Genomic DNA, 19,312 nt, shown 5'->3' with positions numbered 1-19,312 from the left:
TGAATGTTTTTTTTTATCTAGGGGAGAATGATGAATGTGTTTATTCACTTAAAAGAGTAAATTACTAGTGTTTCTATTTCAATAAAATTTCTCCTCTGAATTATCTTTCAATTAATATGATAAAAAAGAGAGTCAATTAATCCAACTCATTTGAATCAAACTAGTATTCCCCCACGCTCAATTGGCTCACACACTCTTATTCACTCAATCACAAGCCCACAATGGGTCCAAAGTCCAAACAACCACCTTGACGGCTGGAATGAATATTCTCTAGTCCTGGCCTAATGATATTGTGTCATCAAAATGTTTGCTTCCACACCTAAGTTGGTTGGTATATGAATGAACAAATATCAGTTGAGAGACTTGGGATTTAAGAAGAATATACCAATGTGTGCTGATAATCTTACCACTTTTTAGTGGACATTAAGAGAAAGTAAATTTCAAATTGTGTAACATATTTTCCTCCCTCGTGACTGTAAGAGAACTTTCAACTCAAACTTTTGTGTACCTATTGAATATTAGTAATTGAATTGAGGCGAGTTTTTTTTTTCACAAGCTAAAATGAGATATATTAATAATGCCGACAATACACCCTGCACAAGGTGTGCAAAGAGTGGATTACCGGAAAAAAAAAAGTATAAAGTACCTGAACACAAACACCACCCTACCAAAAAACAAAATAATTCAAAGAGAAACACCCAAAATAATTGAGGCGAGTTTTAGCATGGGGCAATTGTCAAATTGTCCCATCTTAGATCAATTTTATTTTATTTGTTATTAGTGGTTGTACATATTACTACTAGTCAGGAGAAAAAAAAATTAATGACAAAATAAAAGAAATTTCTATCTAATTCTTTTGTCACAAAATTTAATTTAGTGACAAAATTAGAGAAAATTTTTATGTTTTTCCTCTAAAAATTTCCAATGCTAATTTATATTTTTTTAGTATCAATCCATTAATTTTACCACTTTACAAACTACTCACCATAGAAGAGTCAATTCACAAAAAGAGTGCAGAGTGCAGTAGTTAGGCTATGTTTGGTTCTATGGAAAGATTGGAAGAGGGAAAGAAAGTGAGTGGATGGATCTTGTTTCAAGTTTGAAACTCATACTCTATTCTATTTTCTTTTTTTAACAAAGTATTCCATTTTTATTTGGCTGGACGTACTCCCTTTTTTTCTTTCAAAAAGTGATTGATTTTTGTTTTTTTATTAGAGGAGTGATATTTGAACAACTCTTTTGATACAACTTTTGAGACAACCTCATTGTTCTCTCTTCTCATTGGTCAAAAACAATAGAGAGAGAAAAAAAAAGAGAAAATAAGAAGATAATGCGGATATGAGAGAGAAAGTTGTACAAAGTTGTACAAAAATGGTTGTACAACTACAAATATCATTTCTCTTTTTATTATCCTAGTTAGTAAATTACAAAGCCATTAGCCTCTTCTATCAAAGGTATTACATGACAACATATCTATGTTTTTTTCACTCAAACATATCCATGTTTTAAAATTAAAAAATACAACAATATTAATAAATGTTTTAACCGTAGTTATCAAATTTTATAGTTATTGATACAAAATTGAGTTTTAAAAATTTTATTCTTTATTAAAAACTTTGTAATTAAAGTTGGAAAATTGTTAATTTTGTTTAACTGAAATATCTATTCTTATGTATACTTTAACATATCAATTTTTATTTATTAATATGTAAATATCAATTTATTATATTAATATACATCTTTTTTTCCTTTCACTTTTTCACTTATTCCAAACAACCCAAAAATCATCATACTTTCCTTTCACTTTCTATTCACTTTCATTCCTTAATCATTCTTTCCTTTTACTTTCTTTCCTCTCACCATCCAAACATAGCCTTAATGTCATAAAGTTACTTGAAATTAAAAACATATAAAAAAGAGTAGAAAATCTCTCTTTTTATAAAGAGAAATGATATTTGAACATCTATTTTGCGACAACTTTTGTGACAACTTTCTCTCTCATACTCACATTACTTTTTACTTTATCTCTCTATTGCTTTGGTTTTCGTGCAAATACCTATTTTTTCTTTGTAAATTATGGTTGTTCCAAAAGTTGTCAACCAAATGGTTGTTCAAATAATACTACTCTTTTATAAAATAATTTTTTTTTTTGGTACAAAGAAATTAATGTTTCTATTATTATAGTTTTTGTTTATAAAAGTCTTATTTTTTTTTTTTAATAATAATATAAAGATCCAATCAATATCACATATATATTATGGGGTTGAGTAACTCAACTGGTTTGAACTAAGGGTTAATGAGTTGGAGGTCATGTGTTCAAACCCATACAAGAGAGTAAATGTTAATCTAACAATTTACTAACATTTGTCTTTCAAAAATAAATAATAAAAAATATCTCTCTCACACACACATACATATATATATATATATATATATATTATTTTAGTTGATCTTTATTCATATAAAAATGAGTTTAATAGTGGTGGGTTGACGGTCCAAAACAGTTTTGCACACACAACCAATCAAAACATTCTGAATTGTCACATCAATTAATGATTTTAATTTATGTGGACCAAACGTGACAATTCAGAATGTTTTGAATTGGTTGTGTCTGCAAAACTATTTTGGACCGTCAACCTACCGCAATTAAACTCATAAAAGATACATAGACAATCATAAATGATACATATATACAACCTACCAACAATGTACTCATATTAGTGTTATTTTTGAAAATGTTTTGTATACACTCAGACATCTCCATAACACTAAGTGAAGCGAAAAATAGAAAGATTTATATATAATAGATTAATGATATGATAGAAATGGAGAGGTAGAAAACAAGACATTGAGAAATTTGAGGTGTCTAAATATTAGTGTTATTATTTTTTTTCTTTTTTGTTTTTCTGTGTATGTTTTTCACATCTTATATTATGACTTTTAGAAAAGGAAGGAAAAATCGTTCAACTTATCTCAATCGAGAGGGATATTGTATAATATATACACGATCTGGCGTTTGAATCCCAAACATTATTTGTAAGCACTTTACCACTGTATACTATTAGCTTGATATGAGTAATTCATCATTTACATTTTTAACGATGTTGAATGATGTCTTTTTTTTTTTTTTAAAAAAAAAAATAATAACTAAAAAATGGCGGCCGTTGCCAACCAACGTATCACTTGTAACTTTTACCGTTGAATAGTGCAAGTGGGAAATAATGCATGTGTTTATCATCTGATAAAACAGAACACGTTATTGATCCTGACTTTTGCACCTTCTTCCAAACATCATGGATGCTCTCTTTTCTAGTTTTCTCTATTTAAACAACCCTTCATGCGCATATGATATGAACTTGTCCTCCACTGAACTATACCGAGATACTCTCTTCTCAAATCTCAATTAAAAATGGCATTAGAAGAAGAAGCAGTAGTTGTGAACATGGAGAGCATACAACAAAATCATGTTTCTGATCATCCTAGAGTACCAATCCAAGAGAAGAAACAGCTTTCGTTGCAAAAGTATCGAAGAAACGATTCTCTTGAAATGGAATCTCGCACCATCTCCCATGCCCGTTACTCTAAAGTAGGTGCTAATTATAATTTGTTAACTTAGTAGTACGTACTAACTTTTTATTTTTTATTTTTATTTTGAAGAAAACATAGTAGTACTAACTTGTACAGTACTAATCACTCATATAGATTAATTCATCATCACATACATACGTATAATATACAGAGGTAAAAAATATAGGCCACTAACGCTGCTACACATATATAATTTATTTATAGACGATCTAAAATAAAAATCAAAATACATATATAAATATCTAGTATGAACAATTTATTTCATCAAAAAATATTCTAAAATAAAATATCATAGTATATGACCTTTATTTATTTATCTACATCACTCGGTCACTATTATAATCGAAAACAAACTTTTTATATTCATTGAATAAATGATGTATTTGGTCTACAATAACGACTTGATACATCATTTATTCAATGAATCAAAAAATTGTTTTTTGCTTATAATAGTGACTGAATGATGTATTATAAAAAAAAGTTAAGAACGTTGTAATTAACTTTGATTTTTATAACCTCCTAATTGATTAACTTTTCTCAACATATATCTAATTCTTGTATCTACGGTGTGTGGAACCAAGAGAGAGAAAAATGTTTTAGACATTTGTCTAAATTATCCAACACGGATCGTATGAGTGTTATATAGGGATCAAACACCAGTCTAGGAGTGTCTAAGTAAAAAAAAAAAAAAATTTAGAACATTGGTCTTAGTTTCATGCATGTGTCGGACATCATGACACGCCCTAAAGGTGTTAGTGCTTCATAGGAATTAATGATTAGTGGGTTATATTTTGTAAAATATTAGTGTTTAGGGATTAACCATTAGTGTGTTAGATTATTTTTTTTGAAAGAATTAGTGGGTTAGATTTTGTAAAATATTAGTATTTTCATTAACAAAACTATCAAAGTATAGTTCATGAACCCTAACTCAATCGACAAAAATGTCAAAATTATTAATCGAATGTCATGGCCGAGGTTCAAACTCCTCCCCTTTACTTGTGTATGTGAGTTTCAAAGATTGTTTCTCATCACATCTATCTTAAGAAAAAACGAAAAAATACATAAATTTATTATGGAAAAAAGTATATAAATTCATAAATTAAATAAATAAATAAATAAGTAGTAATAGTATTAAACTTGTTATTAATAATTATTAAATTGATTTTTTGATTTTTTTTTAATAATTATACGACGTAATGTTATATTGTAGGGACCATCAACGGCAATAATACTTCAACTGGCGTTTCAAAGTATCGGAATAGTGTACGGAGACATCGGAACGTCCCCATTGTATGTGTTCTCGAGCACCTTCACTGATGGCATAAAGCACAATGATGATATCTTGGGAGTTCTTTCCTTAATCTTTTACACTCTCACTCTCATCCCTCTTCTCAAGTATGTCTTCTTCGTCCTAAGGGCCACCGATAATGGGGATGGTTAGTACCCTACTATATAGTTTATACACACTTCAATTTTTTATTTTTTATTTTCTTTGTCAAATAGTTTAGTGGTTAGATTCTTTCAAAAAAAAATAAAATTTAGTGGTCAGAACTCACATATTTTAAATGCGGAGAAGTGAATGTCTGAAGTTCGAACCCTAGTCCTTATATATACAATATTTCGACCAACTGAGCTAAGTTGACAGAATACTTCCATATTTTTATTAGTTTTAATTTCATAATAATGTTTATGAGCATTTTGACCATTTAAGATTTGTTTGAAATTTATCAGGAAGTCTAAAGCGAAATTTTAGATAAGCTTTTTTTTAAGTTCATAACAATATCTTAGAAATATTATTACGGAATTTTGATTTAAATGTAATTTTCTTGATGTTTTAGAAGAAAAAAAATCATTTAATTAATAATTTAGTGTAATCAATTTCGTTTAATATATTTTTCAGTTGAAAATAAAGTCAAAAAGTTTAATCTTTATTAACCATACTTGTCGACACTAAGATGTAGTTTGAACATAATTTGTTAGGTGGAACTTTTGCTTTGTACTCTCTAATATGCCGTTACGCTAGAGTGGGACTTATTCCGAATCAACAACTAGAGGACGCAGATGTGTCCAATTATCAGCTGCAATTGCCAAACAACCGCCGTGAGAAAAGAGCATCAAAGGTTAAATCTATACTTGAGAACAGTCACTTCATCAAGCTCTTCCTCTTATTTGCTACTATGCTTGGCACTTCCATGGTCATTGGTGATGGTGTTCTCACCCCTTGCATCTCTGGTTAGTTATTTGCTTTTGTTTATGCCACTCGCCTTAGTAATATCTTTTATTAATTTACAAACAAAAAACCACAATTTGGTGGACACCTCTAATGGGTATATACACCTTGAGATGAGAGAGAAAGTAATAAAGAGAATGATGCGATAAATGTCTCAGTAAGAGAGATAGAGATAAAACAAAGTGTTGAATAAATATTATAAAATATGAGGTGTACATATATTATATGAAATGTTGGCGTCACAAAAGCAATTATGCTAACTAAAGTTTCAATTTATTGCAGTTTTATCAGCTGTTGGAGGGATCAAGCAAGCTGATAGTCAAATAACTGACGGTAAGGTACCCTGCAGGGGCAGACATTTTAACAAATTTAAATTTTACTACTCTCTCCGTCTCTAAATAATAGTCGTTTAAGGTTTATACACGATTATTAAGAAAATGATTAATTGTGTTGATTTCAATGGTAAAATTAGTATAATTTACTAAAAATTACCACATTTAGGTCTTTCGATAATGATTATGAATTAAGACAGTACTTATTAACTGATGCAATTTATTTGTGTTGGTTGTGCACATGCAGATCAAATTGTTTTGATATCAGTTGCTATCTTGATTGGCCTTTTCATGGTTCAGAGGTTTGGAACTGACAAAGTGGGTTACAGTTTTGCTCCCATTATTTGTATATGGTTCACATTCATTGGAGGTATTGGCATCTACAATTTCATCACGCATGATGCATCAGTTATAAAAGCAATAAATCCAAAATACATAGTAGATTATTTCATCAGGAATAAAAAAGATGCTTGGATTTCTCTTGGTGGTGTTGTGTTGTCTATAACAGGTTCATAATCATATCATTTGGTTTTAACTTTACATATATATTCAATTATACAAATAACTGTAGAATATAAATTTGATTTGATTTTGTTTGTTTCTTTGTGCAGGAACTGAAGCACTATTTGCTGATGTTGGACACTTTACGGTTCGGTCTATACAGATAAGTATGTGTTCTGTGACTTACCCTGCTCTCATTTTGGCTTATGCTGGACAAGCATCTTTTCTTCGCAAAAACAATGATCTTGTCGGTGAGACATTCTATAAGTCTATACCAGGTAATTCCTAGTTTAAATCATCAACAAAAAGTTGTACGATAAGGTCAAAAACAACTTTTCTCATTTTGTAGGGACTGAAAATGAACAAATAAGTATTAAAAGGATTAAAACTGAAAATCATGCATGTTACAAGGACTAAAGAGTAATATAAGCACATAAACAAGTCATTTTAAAATAGCCAAACTAATGGAGGTTTCATGTATTATTGCAGACTCTCTATATTGGCCAATGTTTGTGATTGCTGTTCTGGCAGCAATTATTGCTTCTCAAGCCATGATATCAGGGACTTTCTCTATAATCCAACAATCCTTATCATTGGGATGTTTTCCTCGTGTGCAAATTGTACATACATCAGCCAAGTATGAAGGACAGGTTTATATCCCAGAAGTTAATTACATCCTCATGATTGCTTGTATTGCCATCACTGTTGGTTTCAAAACCACAGCAAAAATTGGCAATGCTTATGGTAACTCTTTTTCTTACCAGCACTTAATCTATTTGATTTGAGAAAACATATTTTTTATTTTATTTTAGTTTTAACTTTTAATTATAAAATTGCCACCTAGCATAAGCACTTATCATATAACTGGTTATGTATAAGATGTTTCTTTAGAGAAGATAAAATAAAGTCAAACCGTTTTCATAAGCTATAATTTATTTTCATAATCTATCTTAGAGAACTTATGCAAATAAGATGAACACATCTCATGAATTTGTCATAAGCTGTTTCCATAAGCTCTTCCATACAATCTAACAAGTGCTTAAGTCAACACATAAGCACAAATAATTCAATGCAAACAGAAAGTGCCGTTAATTTTTACTTTGAAAATCTTTGAAAACAAAAACGGTGTAGTAAAATCAAGGTCATAATTTTGTAATTGAATGTGAAAACTGAAAATGAATGAACTTTCTCCGATAGCAAACATCATGTTTAGGTTGTAGGGCAGCATATTTTCAAGGGCACCAAGTTTTTGCGATCTACTTGTTGAGGCTAAAAAATATTATGTATGTGTGTGCGCGTGCAAACGCGTGCGTGCATGAGTGCGCAAGTGTGATTTATAAAAAAGATAGGGTAGCATGTTCATACTTTGCACATGGTCCTCAATCTCAAGGACGACCCTAAAACATGCCCTTAAATTTTCTTGTTTTACACAAGTCTCTCACTTTATAGTATATTAACATTAACAAAGCCAACTTTAAGAGTAAAATATTTTGAGCAAGGAAATTCTAATTCTTAATGGATACATTTGTGCAATGCAGGGATAGCAGTGGTATTTGTGATGACACTAACATCCGCATTTCTCATACTAATCATGATCATGATATGGAAGACTCACATACTTTTGATCATTAGCTATGTTCTCGTCATTGGTTCAGTGGAGCTTCTTTATTTAAGTTCAGTTTTATACAAATTTGACCAAGGAGGTTATCTTCCTCTTGCATTTGCGGCGATTCTAATGTTCGTCATGTATGTATGGAATAACGTGTACCGAAAAAAATACTATTACGAACTTGATCACAAGATTTCACCTGAGAAGCTCAGAGAGGTTGTTTGTGACACAAGTTTATGTCGATTGCCCGGCCTTGCAATGTTTTATTCTGAGCTTGTTCAAGGCATTCCACCAATTTTCAAACATTATGTTGCAAATGTGCCTGCACTACACTCTGTCCTTGTTTTCGTTTCAATCAAATCCTTGCCTATTAGTAAAGTCCCAGTGGAAGAAAGGTTCCTTTTTCGCCGAGTACAACCTAAAGAACTCAATGTATTTCGATGTGTTGTTCGATACGGATACACCGATACGCGCAATGAGCAAGAGCCTTTTGAGAAAATAATGGTTGAGAGGTTGAAGGAATTTATTGTTAAGGAATACTATTGGTCTCAAAAAGTAATACAAGATGGTAAAAATGATGAAAACTTGAATGTTGATGAAGCACAAGAAGTTATTGATGAAGAAAGAGTACAAGAGGAAATTGAAAAAGAGATTGAGGCAGTTGAAAAAGCATCAAGGGCTGGTGTTGTTCACTTGATTGGTGAAAATGAGGTGATTGCTGGTAAAGGAGCTGACATTGGAAAGAGAATTTTGATTGATTATGCTTACCATTTCTTGAAGAAAAATTTGAGGCAGAGTGAAAAATTATTTGATATTCCTCATAAACGTATGGTTAAAGTGGGAATGACTTATGAGCTATAAGTTTAAATAAAATTGTGTACAGATAACATTGGAAGAAAGGGACAAATAAAAAACCGTCCCATGGTGTATTTTGTCTAAAATTTAAACGTTCATACACTACAAAAGCTTTATTTTTTAGATGTATACTTCCAAGTATAAAACCATTTTTCCATATAGATATAAAGGATAGAATGGTCTTAAATTAGCTGTTTGAATGAATGAAACAGCTACTTTTATGGCCAATACATAAATTTTAGAATGAAGAAGAATATGGAAAAATCAATACTACTATCATTCTAGAATAAATTGCGGCATTTTGATTGTTGTCTATTCTATAATTTACTGTGGGAACAAAGCTTAGTTGACTTGAATTGAATAAATATTGACTCATTAGCATGTCATAAGGTAGTTAATTTGACTTTAAGGAACTGTTAAGTGCGTGTCTATGTAGTTTATTTGACTTTAATAAGTTAACAAAATACATTTAAGCCGTTTAAAAACTAAAGAAGATACATTTAGAGCAAAAGTATTTTTCATACGAAAATCGACTTTAACCTTACATCTCATATTTTTCATTCGTTTTTACTACTGAGAGATTTAATTTACCACAATTTTATCTTATACTGGCACCTCTCATAGATACTATAGTACTACACTATAAAAGTCATATATTTTTTTTTTGGTTTATAGTAGAAAAGATGGTGAAAATAGATTTATGTAGTTTGGGCATATAGAGAAAAGACATATTTTTTAGTAAAGATAATAAATCAGAAGAAGGATAGTTATATTTTAATAGAGACGAAAATTTAGAAAAACTATAAAGAATATATGGTTTATGATAAAATATTATGACTTGATATGATCCATATAACTATCTCATTTGGTGAGATGAGACTTGCTTGTTGTTGTTCTTGAGTATCATATTTGCACAACTTCAATTGGGTTGGAAACCATAATTGATGGTTGAACTTTCTTAAATGATTTAAAATTGTTGCATTCTTAACACCGATTCGAACAAAAAATCTATGGTTAAACTAGAAGAAATCTCTTGCAATTTCATTGCTCATGGGTACTCATGTATTTTTTTTTTTCAAGTATCAAGTATGTTAGTGGCTATAATTTACCTTTTAAGATGAACAAATGAGGTGCGTGTGGTTTGAACCAACCATGCAAACTGAACTATGATCATGAGACATGTAGTCATATTTTATCACCTCATTTTAAACCTACATAATTTTTCAAAATAAAAGTAATAAATGTAATTTTGCAAGTTTAAAACTATATGAAATCATAGCTTTTGCAAGTAATTACTTGTTAGATTTTATTTACTTTTCTATCAAATTCCTGATTATAAAATAAAATAAAAACTAAGGGATAAAAAAAAGGACAACCATTGCTGCTTGCTTGCAAGTTTGTCACGTCTCCGTTGGAATCGGTAACTGTACCCTATTTGCTCAGGGACACTGCCAGCTCAACCATAATCCAAACAAAAATGATGATTTGCTATTGTTAATGTTAAGGCAAACAGTACAGTCCTACACTACTCAATTTACTACCTTACCCCTAATCGATTTTTCCCTTCCCACCCGTTTCTCTCTCTAAAAACAAACAGTATGAGGACGTGTACAGGGATCTCATAGATCCAACTAAACGACCAAACCTTCTTTTTATTTTCTAATATTATTTTATTAGAGATGATAAGACTAACGACGATAGTTTATAGCCAAAAAAAGAAAAAAAAAAGAGCAATGATATTTATACATCTATTCCACGACAACTTTAGTGACAATCTTCTTTTTCTTTCTTCTTATTGGTCAAAAACAATGGAGAGAGAAAAAGAAAGAGAGATGAAAAAACCATCATGTGAGTATGAGAGAGAAAGTTGTACAAAAGTTATCACAAAATGATTGTACAAATATTATTTCTCAAAAGAAAAAGACCACGATTGGTTGAAAATTCTTAAAAAATCAAATATGGACTGTTTTAATTAGTTAATAACTAATTACAATTCCTCCTTTAAAAAAAAAACTTATTAATACAATCTCTCTAAAAAAATCAATTAATACCATTCCTTTTTTGACCGCAAACACAATTAATACAAATTAAAACAATGTCTTGATGTGCTGTCTTGTCTCACGTAAGATGAATTTAAATACTGTAGCCTTTTTTATTTCATAATTAAATTAATCACAAATACTCTAGTATATTTTACTAAGGATATTTTTTTCACGGTGTTATAAAAATCAATATATCAAGAAATGATAAAAAATAAAACCAATAAGATGTCATACAATTAATAGATAATACAATCCAATAGCTTTTATGAAAGATCTCAGCACTCCTAAATAAAAAGATCTTTGCATCATTAAGAAAAAATAAAAGATATCTGCAGCATGTATAAATGGTAGTTCCCCATCTCACAATAAATGACTCTCTCTAAAAAATATCCATTCGATCCTTTGACATTTATTAAAAAACGATAAATAAAATTAATCATATTTTTATTGACCTGTTCTTTTTAGAGTCTCTTACAAATTATAAAAAAATGATTTTAATATTTAATAATTTAAAGATTTTATATCCCTTAAAAAAAAATTAAAGATTTTATAAAAAATAGAAACCATTTTGTGTTTTTTCATCATAATAAAAACCATTTTTAGGTGCGATCATACCAGCACTAATGCACCAGATTCCATCAGAACTCCGCAGAAACTGACAAAAAAAAAAATCATTTTTTTGAATATTAATTCTTTTAGGATATCTTTATGCTAAAATATTTCTATTTTGTTTTCACTTTTCTATAAAATATCTCTTTTTGAAAAACTATTCATAAATTATATCTGCTTCTCGATTGAAGTTTTTTTTTTTTTTTTTTTTTTACTTTTTTAAAGTTTTAACAAAAATATATAATACTCTTAAAAATGATTATTTTTTTTTTAAAATTAATAGTATCTTTGACAAAAGTTATAAAAAAAAATAACCTTTAAGTATTTGTGTATTTATTTGAGATTTTTTTTTAACAAATAAATTACTCATTATAAAGAATATTTTAGAAGACGTCTAATCCTTAAATGAATCACAATTTAGGCCAATAAATACAATTTTACTCTCTTCGATCGGTGTAGAAAACAAATATTCATTTTTTTTAGATTTATTGAATAAATTATGTATTTGATTTATATTATAGTCTAAATACATAATTTATATTACGAATTGAAAACAAATTATTTGTTTATAATAGGGAAGAGATATGATGTAGCATTATTTTATTTTTTATTTTTATTTTTAAAAGAAGCATTGTTTTTATTTTATGTTTACATAGAAGTGAGGAGTTATTTATTTATTTAGCCAATGAATGAATATAAAAGTTAGCTTAGATTCAAGTTTCAACGTCGGAGAATTTCCTTTCTTTATTCTTTTGATCGCTAGTTTTCTTTCTTGGTCCTCTCTCTCTCTCTCTCTTCGGTGAAACACAACTTTGCTGTCATGAAAGTTTAGCTATGTTTACGATAACACGAGTAGTTACTAGTAATAATCTTAATCTATACTATGTTCCTCTTCTCTCTACTACACTTTTATATTTATATTAGTATAGTATAAATCATTTTCTTTGTTTAATTAATTTAATTAATGTCTGTGTTATTATAATTTTCAGTTGTTCTTAACAGCACCGCAGCATAGAAATAAACACGTTGACAATTGAGGTTTGTTTGTTGATTCTACCCATTTTCCCAGGTCGATTTTCACACGTGGGAATTCTTCAACTCTATCAAGGTTACATTACATGTCTTTTCTCTAATCATTACTACTTTCTGCATGTTTTTTCTACTTGTCTTAATTATTTATTATCAAAGTTTGGGGTTTTCCTCTCAATTTTCGTAATAAACCCCATTGTTATTGCTTCTGTCATTACTTCACTTTGTTAGTATAATTATATATCAAAGTTTGTTTTTTTTTATCACTCACTGTGAAGTTACTTCGTATTTCGTTTTCTAATTCGATTTTTTATTTTTTTAATTGTTTTTTTCTTTAGTGTTTAATCACTATAAAGTGGAAATTTGATTTACTTTTGAAATTATCGTTAGCTGTGAATGTCTAGTGCCTTTTTTGCGTGATTGGATTTTCAGAAATCAGAATGTTCTCTTTTATCTCTGTAAAGATTCACATCCATTTTTTTTGTATTCTAGCAACGGAATAATTATTTTATTTATTGGAAATATGTATGAATTACATTTTCTGCAGTAATGCATAAATATATTTATCAATTTTCTGATGTGAGTAAAATATGAATTTAATTATTATTTTTTTGAAAAAATAATATTTTTAATTTAACATACAAGATTTTCCTTTAGTTTTGTTTATGAATTTGAATTGGTTACCAATTCACTTATTGTGATTGAATAAATTGTTGTGCTTAATGCTTTGCAATTGCAATGAGGGGCAAGCTATGTAGTATCCACACTTCAGATTGAAGACGTGTTCAGTGTCCGACATATGCGTGTCTTACACGGACACAACATGAACTTTGATAATAATTTGAGAAAATGACATAATTCAATGTAATCACATGTGTTTGTGTTGTGTTGGTGTCACTGACACGTGTCGGACACGTGACATAACTTCAATCAGAAGTGTCCGTGCAAGAATAATGAATGATGATATTGCTGCTTTAAATTAGAAAAGCTTGTTATGTTATGATTTCTCCAACCCATTGTACATTATTAGCAGATGAATCCGAGTTGTTTTGATGCCAACAACGAAGACACTGAAGTGGAACCTGCCGGTGTTTCTGGCATTGAAGATGACCCGGACGTGGTACCTCGTGTTGGAGACGAGTACCAGGCAGAACTTCCTCCATTTGTGACACCACCTTATCTTTCTCAGCTTGCAAAAAAGACAAGAGATTCCGAAACCGAGCTCAATATGCCAGAATCATTTTTAGTAGGATTACCACTTCCTCTTATGTGGACACATTGTGAATCCGTAAGGAGTTGCGGTTATAGGCCTTTAGAATCTGTCACAAGTCGAAAGGGCCATGTTTTTTGTGCAGGAAAAAATGGAGGAGGGTTTTCAAATTTTAAATCCTCTTATAGAAATGGTGAGACAGATATTGACTCGTCGAGTGGCAAGTATCTTCTTCCTGAATTGCCGAATGATCAGTCTTGGACTGATACTGAATATGACAGTTTTCTTCTTGGCCTCTATGCATTTGGGAAGAACCTTACTTTTTTGAAGAGATTTGTTGGGACTAAGAGTATGGGAGACATATTGTTTTTCTACTACAGTAAATTTTTTAAGTCTAAAGGATATTCCCGATGGTCAGGATGCCGGAAGGCGAAAACTAAGCGATGTATATTTGGCCAGAAAATATTCACCGGTTGGAGGCAACAAGAATTGCTATCAAGATTATTTTCCCGTGTGTCACAGGACTCTCAAGCTACTTTGGTTGAGGTATATCTCTGATCTGAGACGCTTGACATTATTTTTATTTTTTTGTTAACCCTCCGGTTCCTAGGGGAAGGGGGCCCTAGTAATCCGGAGTTCGGCTGCAACGAAATGGAATTGCCATATAAATGTATACCTCGTTAAGCAATGTTCCAGCAGGATTTAAACATTTTAGTTGGTGCTCTTGACTTATATATTTGCTTAAAAGGTCTATTTGTTAAACAATGATTTTTGTTGGAGGTTAACTAATTAATCATCAGCAAGCTTTAGATTTCATCGACATGTTAAGAAACAACTGAAAATGATATTTTCACCAATTTCTGTTAGTTGTATATCCTTGGTATAATATTCAATTTGTGCGGGAGCTTTAGTGCACCGGGTTGCCCTTTTTTTTTTGTGCACATATGTTGGCCACAATGTTTCTATCATGATTATTGTCTTTTAAGATCTTGTCAACTACCTTCTGGAAAATTATCACGGACATGCTACTAGCTATCCTGTGAAGTAGTTTTGCATGTAGTGGCCTTAGGTGATGCTAATATTTGAACTTGAAATAAAAGATATCGTTTCAACATAACCAGGACCATACTGTTATGAAACATCTTTGCTGATATGTGGACTATCATGATGCATATTGACAATCAGTAGTACTATAAATTAGAAATTTCAGCAACTATTTGCTGTTATATTAGTCATTGATGTTGCATTAAGAATAGATGTGGTAATCAAGGGAAAAGAAGAGAGACAAAAACATGACAACAACAAATGTGTATGATGATGCTCTTATCGACAATTTTCTGATAATCTGACATTTCCCATTCTTAGAAGAAACCAAGTAGCAGAGTTTGCGATTTTCCTTGTTTCCTGGGTCTCTGCATTTGAATAATTTGATGCTTTGACCAAGACTGTTCAAATAAGTAACATTTCTTCTTTCAAAATAAAAAAAAAGTAACATTTCCCGAGCATGGTAAAAGTTACCGTATTATCACACAGCCTTATCTATCCTATTTACATATTATCGTACCAAATTAACTGTCCTTTTCACATTATTTCTAATATTACCATTTCTTAAATATTAGTATAGATGCTATCTTCTAAACATGTTCATAGTTCACATAGCCATTGCAAACATGCTGCTAAGCTGCGTTTGTAATTTTGTATTTTTCTAAACCCATGTATTTCCTCACAAAAAACAGTTTTCCTGAACTAACGTAAATATTACACACTGCAGATTTCGAGAAATTTTGGGGAGGGAAAGATGCCATTTGAAGAATATGTATTTGCTTTAAAGAATGCTGTTGGCATCGACTTCCTTATAGCTGCAGTAGGTATCGGCAAAGGGAAACATGACCTCACAGGCACTGCTCTTGAGCCACCAAAGACCAATCACGTCTTTTCTGTTCGCCATGAAGTACCAGCCGGCAAAGCTTGCTCCTCTCTAGCATCTGCAGATATAATCAAGATTCTAACGGGGAATTTTAGATTAAGTAAAGCTCGATCCAGTGATCTCTTCTGGGAAGCTGTTTGGCCTCGTCTTTTAGCAAACGGTTGGCGTTCTGAAGAGCCAAAGGATAGTTTTGTTTCTGGAACAAAACAATCTTTGGTTTTTCTTGTGCCTGGTGTTAAGAAATTTTCAAGAAGGAAACTGGCAAAAGGTAGCCAATACTTCGATTCTATAAGTGATGTACTGAATAAAGTGGCATCTGACCCTAGGCTTCTTGAGACTGAAATTCTGGCAACTGAGAGTAGTGAAGATAAGGAAAACACGCAAAACAAACAAGCCCTAGATGGCGTGTCAAATACACATCAATGTCCTTCGTTTCAATCTCACAATTCAAATTGCAAACCGGATCTCGTGAAATTTACAATTGTAGATACCAGCATGGTTCATGATACAGATCAACGTAAAGTGAGACAGATGAAAAGCCTACCTTTCCAACTTGCGAATATGTCTACCATCTCAAGCTGCAGTTCTAGTGATTCTGAGACAACTACATCTGAAGACTTGGAAGATCAGATTGAGCAAGCTAATGCTTCAATACCTATTGAAGATCCGGTTGAACAAGCTAATTCTTCCCACCATGTTGAAGATCGGGTTGAACAGGCTAATTCATCATGCCGTGTTGAAGATCAGGTTGAACAGGCTAATTCATCATGCCGTGTTGAAGATCGGGTTGAACATGCTAATTCTTCGCATCATGTTGAAGATCAGGTTGAACATGCTAGTTCTGTTGAAGATCAGGTTGAACATGCTAGTTCTGTCGAAGATCAGGTTGAACATCAGATTGAGCAATCTAATGCTTCAAGTCCTATTGAAGGTAAGGTTGGACATGCTAATTCTTCTTTCCATGTTGAACATGCTAATTCCTACATCCATCCTAAAGAAATTTCAGATAAGGGGGTCTGCGTAGACTCATCAGGTCATACTCGTAATCTAGAGACCCTCAACACTACTGAAGTAGAAGTAGAAAATAAAAAATGCCATTCTGATCTGCATGATGATGAGCATTCGAGGGAGATCAATGAGCAGCCATTGGTTCAAAAGATGACATCTGATGATTGCACAAAAAATCTTCCCTGCACCACAGAAATGCAGCAGTTGAGAGCTTGTAACAACGGAGAGTCTAGCCTTAGTGCTGATAATACTTCTATGGACAGAAATTTTGATTTAAATGAGCCATTTTCACCGTCAAATCCACATGAAGCATATGAGGGCTTGGATTTGAATGTAAGTTTAGAAACTCTGTCTTTCCCGAGTTATCTGGCTAAAGGAAATCCGAACGTGAACAATGAAGGCAGCGTTAGTGAGAATCACCAGGTTGGAGAAGTTTCAGAAAAAAATTCTGAAAACAGGATGTTGATTGACTTGAATTTTCCTCAAGCTGCACTTGACTTGAATTTTCCTCAAGTTGCACCTGACTTAGCACTTGAAATGGAAATACAATCCTCTAAGGCAATACAGCAAAACGATGACCTATGTGCGCATACACTGTCATCTTCATCTGAGACAATCCAGTTCAATGCGATACAGGAGATTCCTGATTTAAATAAGGAGCAGCAACCGATCACTGTTAACCGCCGTCAAAGTACAAGGAACCGGCCGTTAACTACAAAGGCATTGGAAGCTCTTGAGTACGGATTTCTCAACTCAAAGAGGAAGAGGAAGAACACAGAATCTTCAGACATGAATTCGAAGTCCCAATGTGTACGTGCAAGTAACGAGACAATTATCAGTGCTACTTGTGATGATAGCATTGGGAATTCTTTGACTGAGACAAGTGCAAAGGAGGAGAATGTTTTCAAGGAATATAGTTTCATTGTTTAAAAAGTATCCATAAACAGTTGCTATACGTGAAGTCCAAAGCCATTAGTCTATATTGATTTACTCTTTTTTTTCTTCAGTATTTGACTGATAGAATAATAAAATAGCATAAGATTTGATTCATATGATTATTGATTTAAAGACGAAGGACCATTGTTGACAAAATTCTAAGATGAAATAAATAGGAGTAAGACTATAACGGTTTGTCAAGGACTGTAATCCCCGCCAATTGATGTTGAAAGAAACAATCCGCTAGCTTTTTTAAAGTAGATGAAACATCCTTGGATAAAAATAGCTCTCGGTTGAATTGATTATAGTAGAAGTAAAGTGGGTTAATTATGTTTTAGATTCCTATTAGGTGCGTTTTCAACATTAGTCCCTACTTAAATTTTATTAAATTTTTGATCCCAACGTTTTTTTCCGTTGGCAAAATAGGTCCTCGCTATTAATTGTTGCTGATTGAGCAAACGGTGAAGCACACATGAATGTCACATCTGACTTTTTTTTGTAATATGTTTTTTTTTTTTTTGATGTTCCAACTTCTTTAAAAAAACAGCAGAAGGAGTTATTTAATTTTAATAGTTGTTTTAGTCCTTAGAAAAATGTTATGCACTCAGTATTAGTCTTTGCTCAATTCAAATTTGTTTAATTTATGCTTAAACTCTTAAGTTTTTTAACAATTTTGTAGACGTGTTAAGAACATTACTAAAAGTTCCTCCGCAAAAAATTATCGTAAAATTTGATTTATATGTCCAGATTTTATTACTTTTATCGTTTTAAAAAATTCATATTTAATTCATTTCATGTTAAAAAATTCTAAATTTTAGTAATTGAACCTTTCATAGTGTTATAAACTTGTCTAAAAAAAATCGTTCAAAAATTTAAGAGTTTAAGGATAATTAAACAAACTTTGTTTTAGCAGTGACTAAAATTAGAAGTAAATTTTTTTTGTAGGGACTAAAAAACTTACTAAAACTAGTTATGATAGTATTTTCATCATAAAAATATATTTTTGACTAGTAATTCCTTCAAAAAAAATAAAATTTGACTAGTAATTATTCCAAAAAAAAAAAACTATCAATTCGGCAACAAAACCACTCATGCCCGACAATGCAAGAGAAGTCATCGATAAGATAATGAAAATCGTGAATATTTTTGGCATTGGGATAGCCATTCCACCCATTTCGTTAAGATAAAGAAGACGTAGTTTATCATAACTAGTTCCTGCCAAGAAAAAAGGCTAGCGCCAATAAATCCACGAAATATTATTTGTAAAACGGCCCCGTTGAGTCCAATATCACTTATAGAACCAATTCCTAGAATTATGAAACCTATATGAGATACCGAAGAATAAGCTTTTTTTTTTAAATTACATTGACCAAAAGATGTTGAATCGGCATAAATTATTTGAATAGAACCTAATATCATTAACCAGGGGCAAAATA

At 31.2% G+C, this 19,312-nt stretch overlaps 2 protein-coding genes across 4 annotated transcripts; both read left to right on the top strand.

Moving 5' to 3' along the window:
* The first annotated feature begins 3,375 nt into the window (after positions 1–3,375).
* Positions 3,376–9,207, top strand: LOC11442031 (potassium transporter 5). Its single transcript, XM_003625847.3, has 8 exons — positions 3,376–3,586; positions 4,799–5,024; positions 5,569–5,820; positions 6,101–6,151; positions 6,398–6,658; positions 6,762–6,929; positions 7,141–7,395; positions 8,190–9,207. The coding sequence occupies exons 1-8, from the start codon at positions 3,410–3,412 to the stop codon at positions 9,119–9,121; spliced, it is 2,322 nt and encodes a 773-aa protein (XP_003625895.1). The 5' UTR covers positions 3,376–3,409; the 3' UTR covers positions 9,122–9,207.
* A 3,256-nt stretch (positions 9,208–12,463) lies between these two features.
* LOC11442030 (uncharacterized) lies at positions 12,464–18,108 on the top strand. Of its 3 annotated transcripts, XM_039827637.1 has the most exons (5): positions 12,465–12,628; positions 12,756–12,874; positions 13,829–14,551; positions 15,777–16,787; positions 16,818–18,108. In XM_039827637.1, exons 3-5 carry the CDS (start codon positions 13,829–13,831, stop codon positions 17,868–17,870), a joined length of 2,787 nt encoding a protein of 928 aa, XP_039683571.1. In that variant the 5' UTR covers positions 12,465–12,628; positions 12,756–12,874; the 3' UTR covers positions 17,871–18,108. The 3 variants fall into 3 exon arrangements, with proteins under 3 accessions (XP_003625894.1, XP_039683571.1, XP_024626361.1); XM_003625846.4 differs by having other exon boundaries at positions 12,464–12,628; positions 13,826–14,551; positions 15,777–18,108; XM_024770593.2 differs by having other exon boundaries at positions 15,777–18,108.
* Positions 18,109–19,312: the final 1,204 nt, after the last annotated feature.

The sequence above is a fragment of the Medicago truncatula genome, chromosome 7 (assembly GCF_003473485.1).
Source record: "Medicago truncatula cultivar Jemalong A17 chromosome 7, MtrunA17r5.0-ANR, whole genome shotgun sequence".
Taxonomy (NCBI): Eukaryota; Viridiplantae; Streptophyta; class Magnoliopsida; order Fabales; family Fabaceae; genus Medicago; species Medicago truncatula.
The sequence above is the reverse complement of the archived record's forward strand: the minus strand, read 5'-3'. Positions and strand labels throughout refer to the sequence as shown.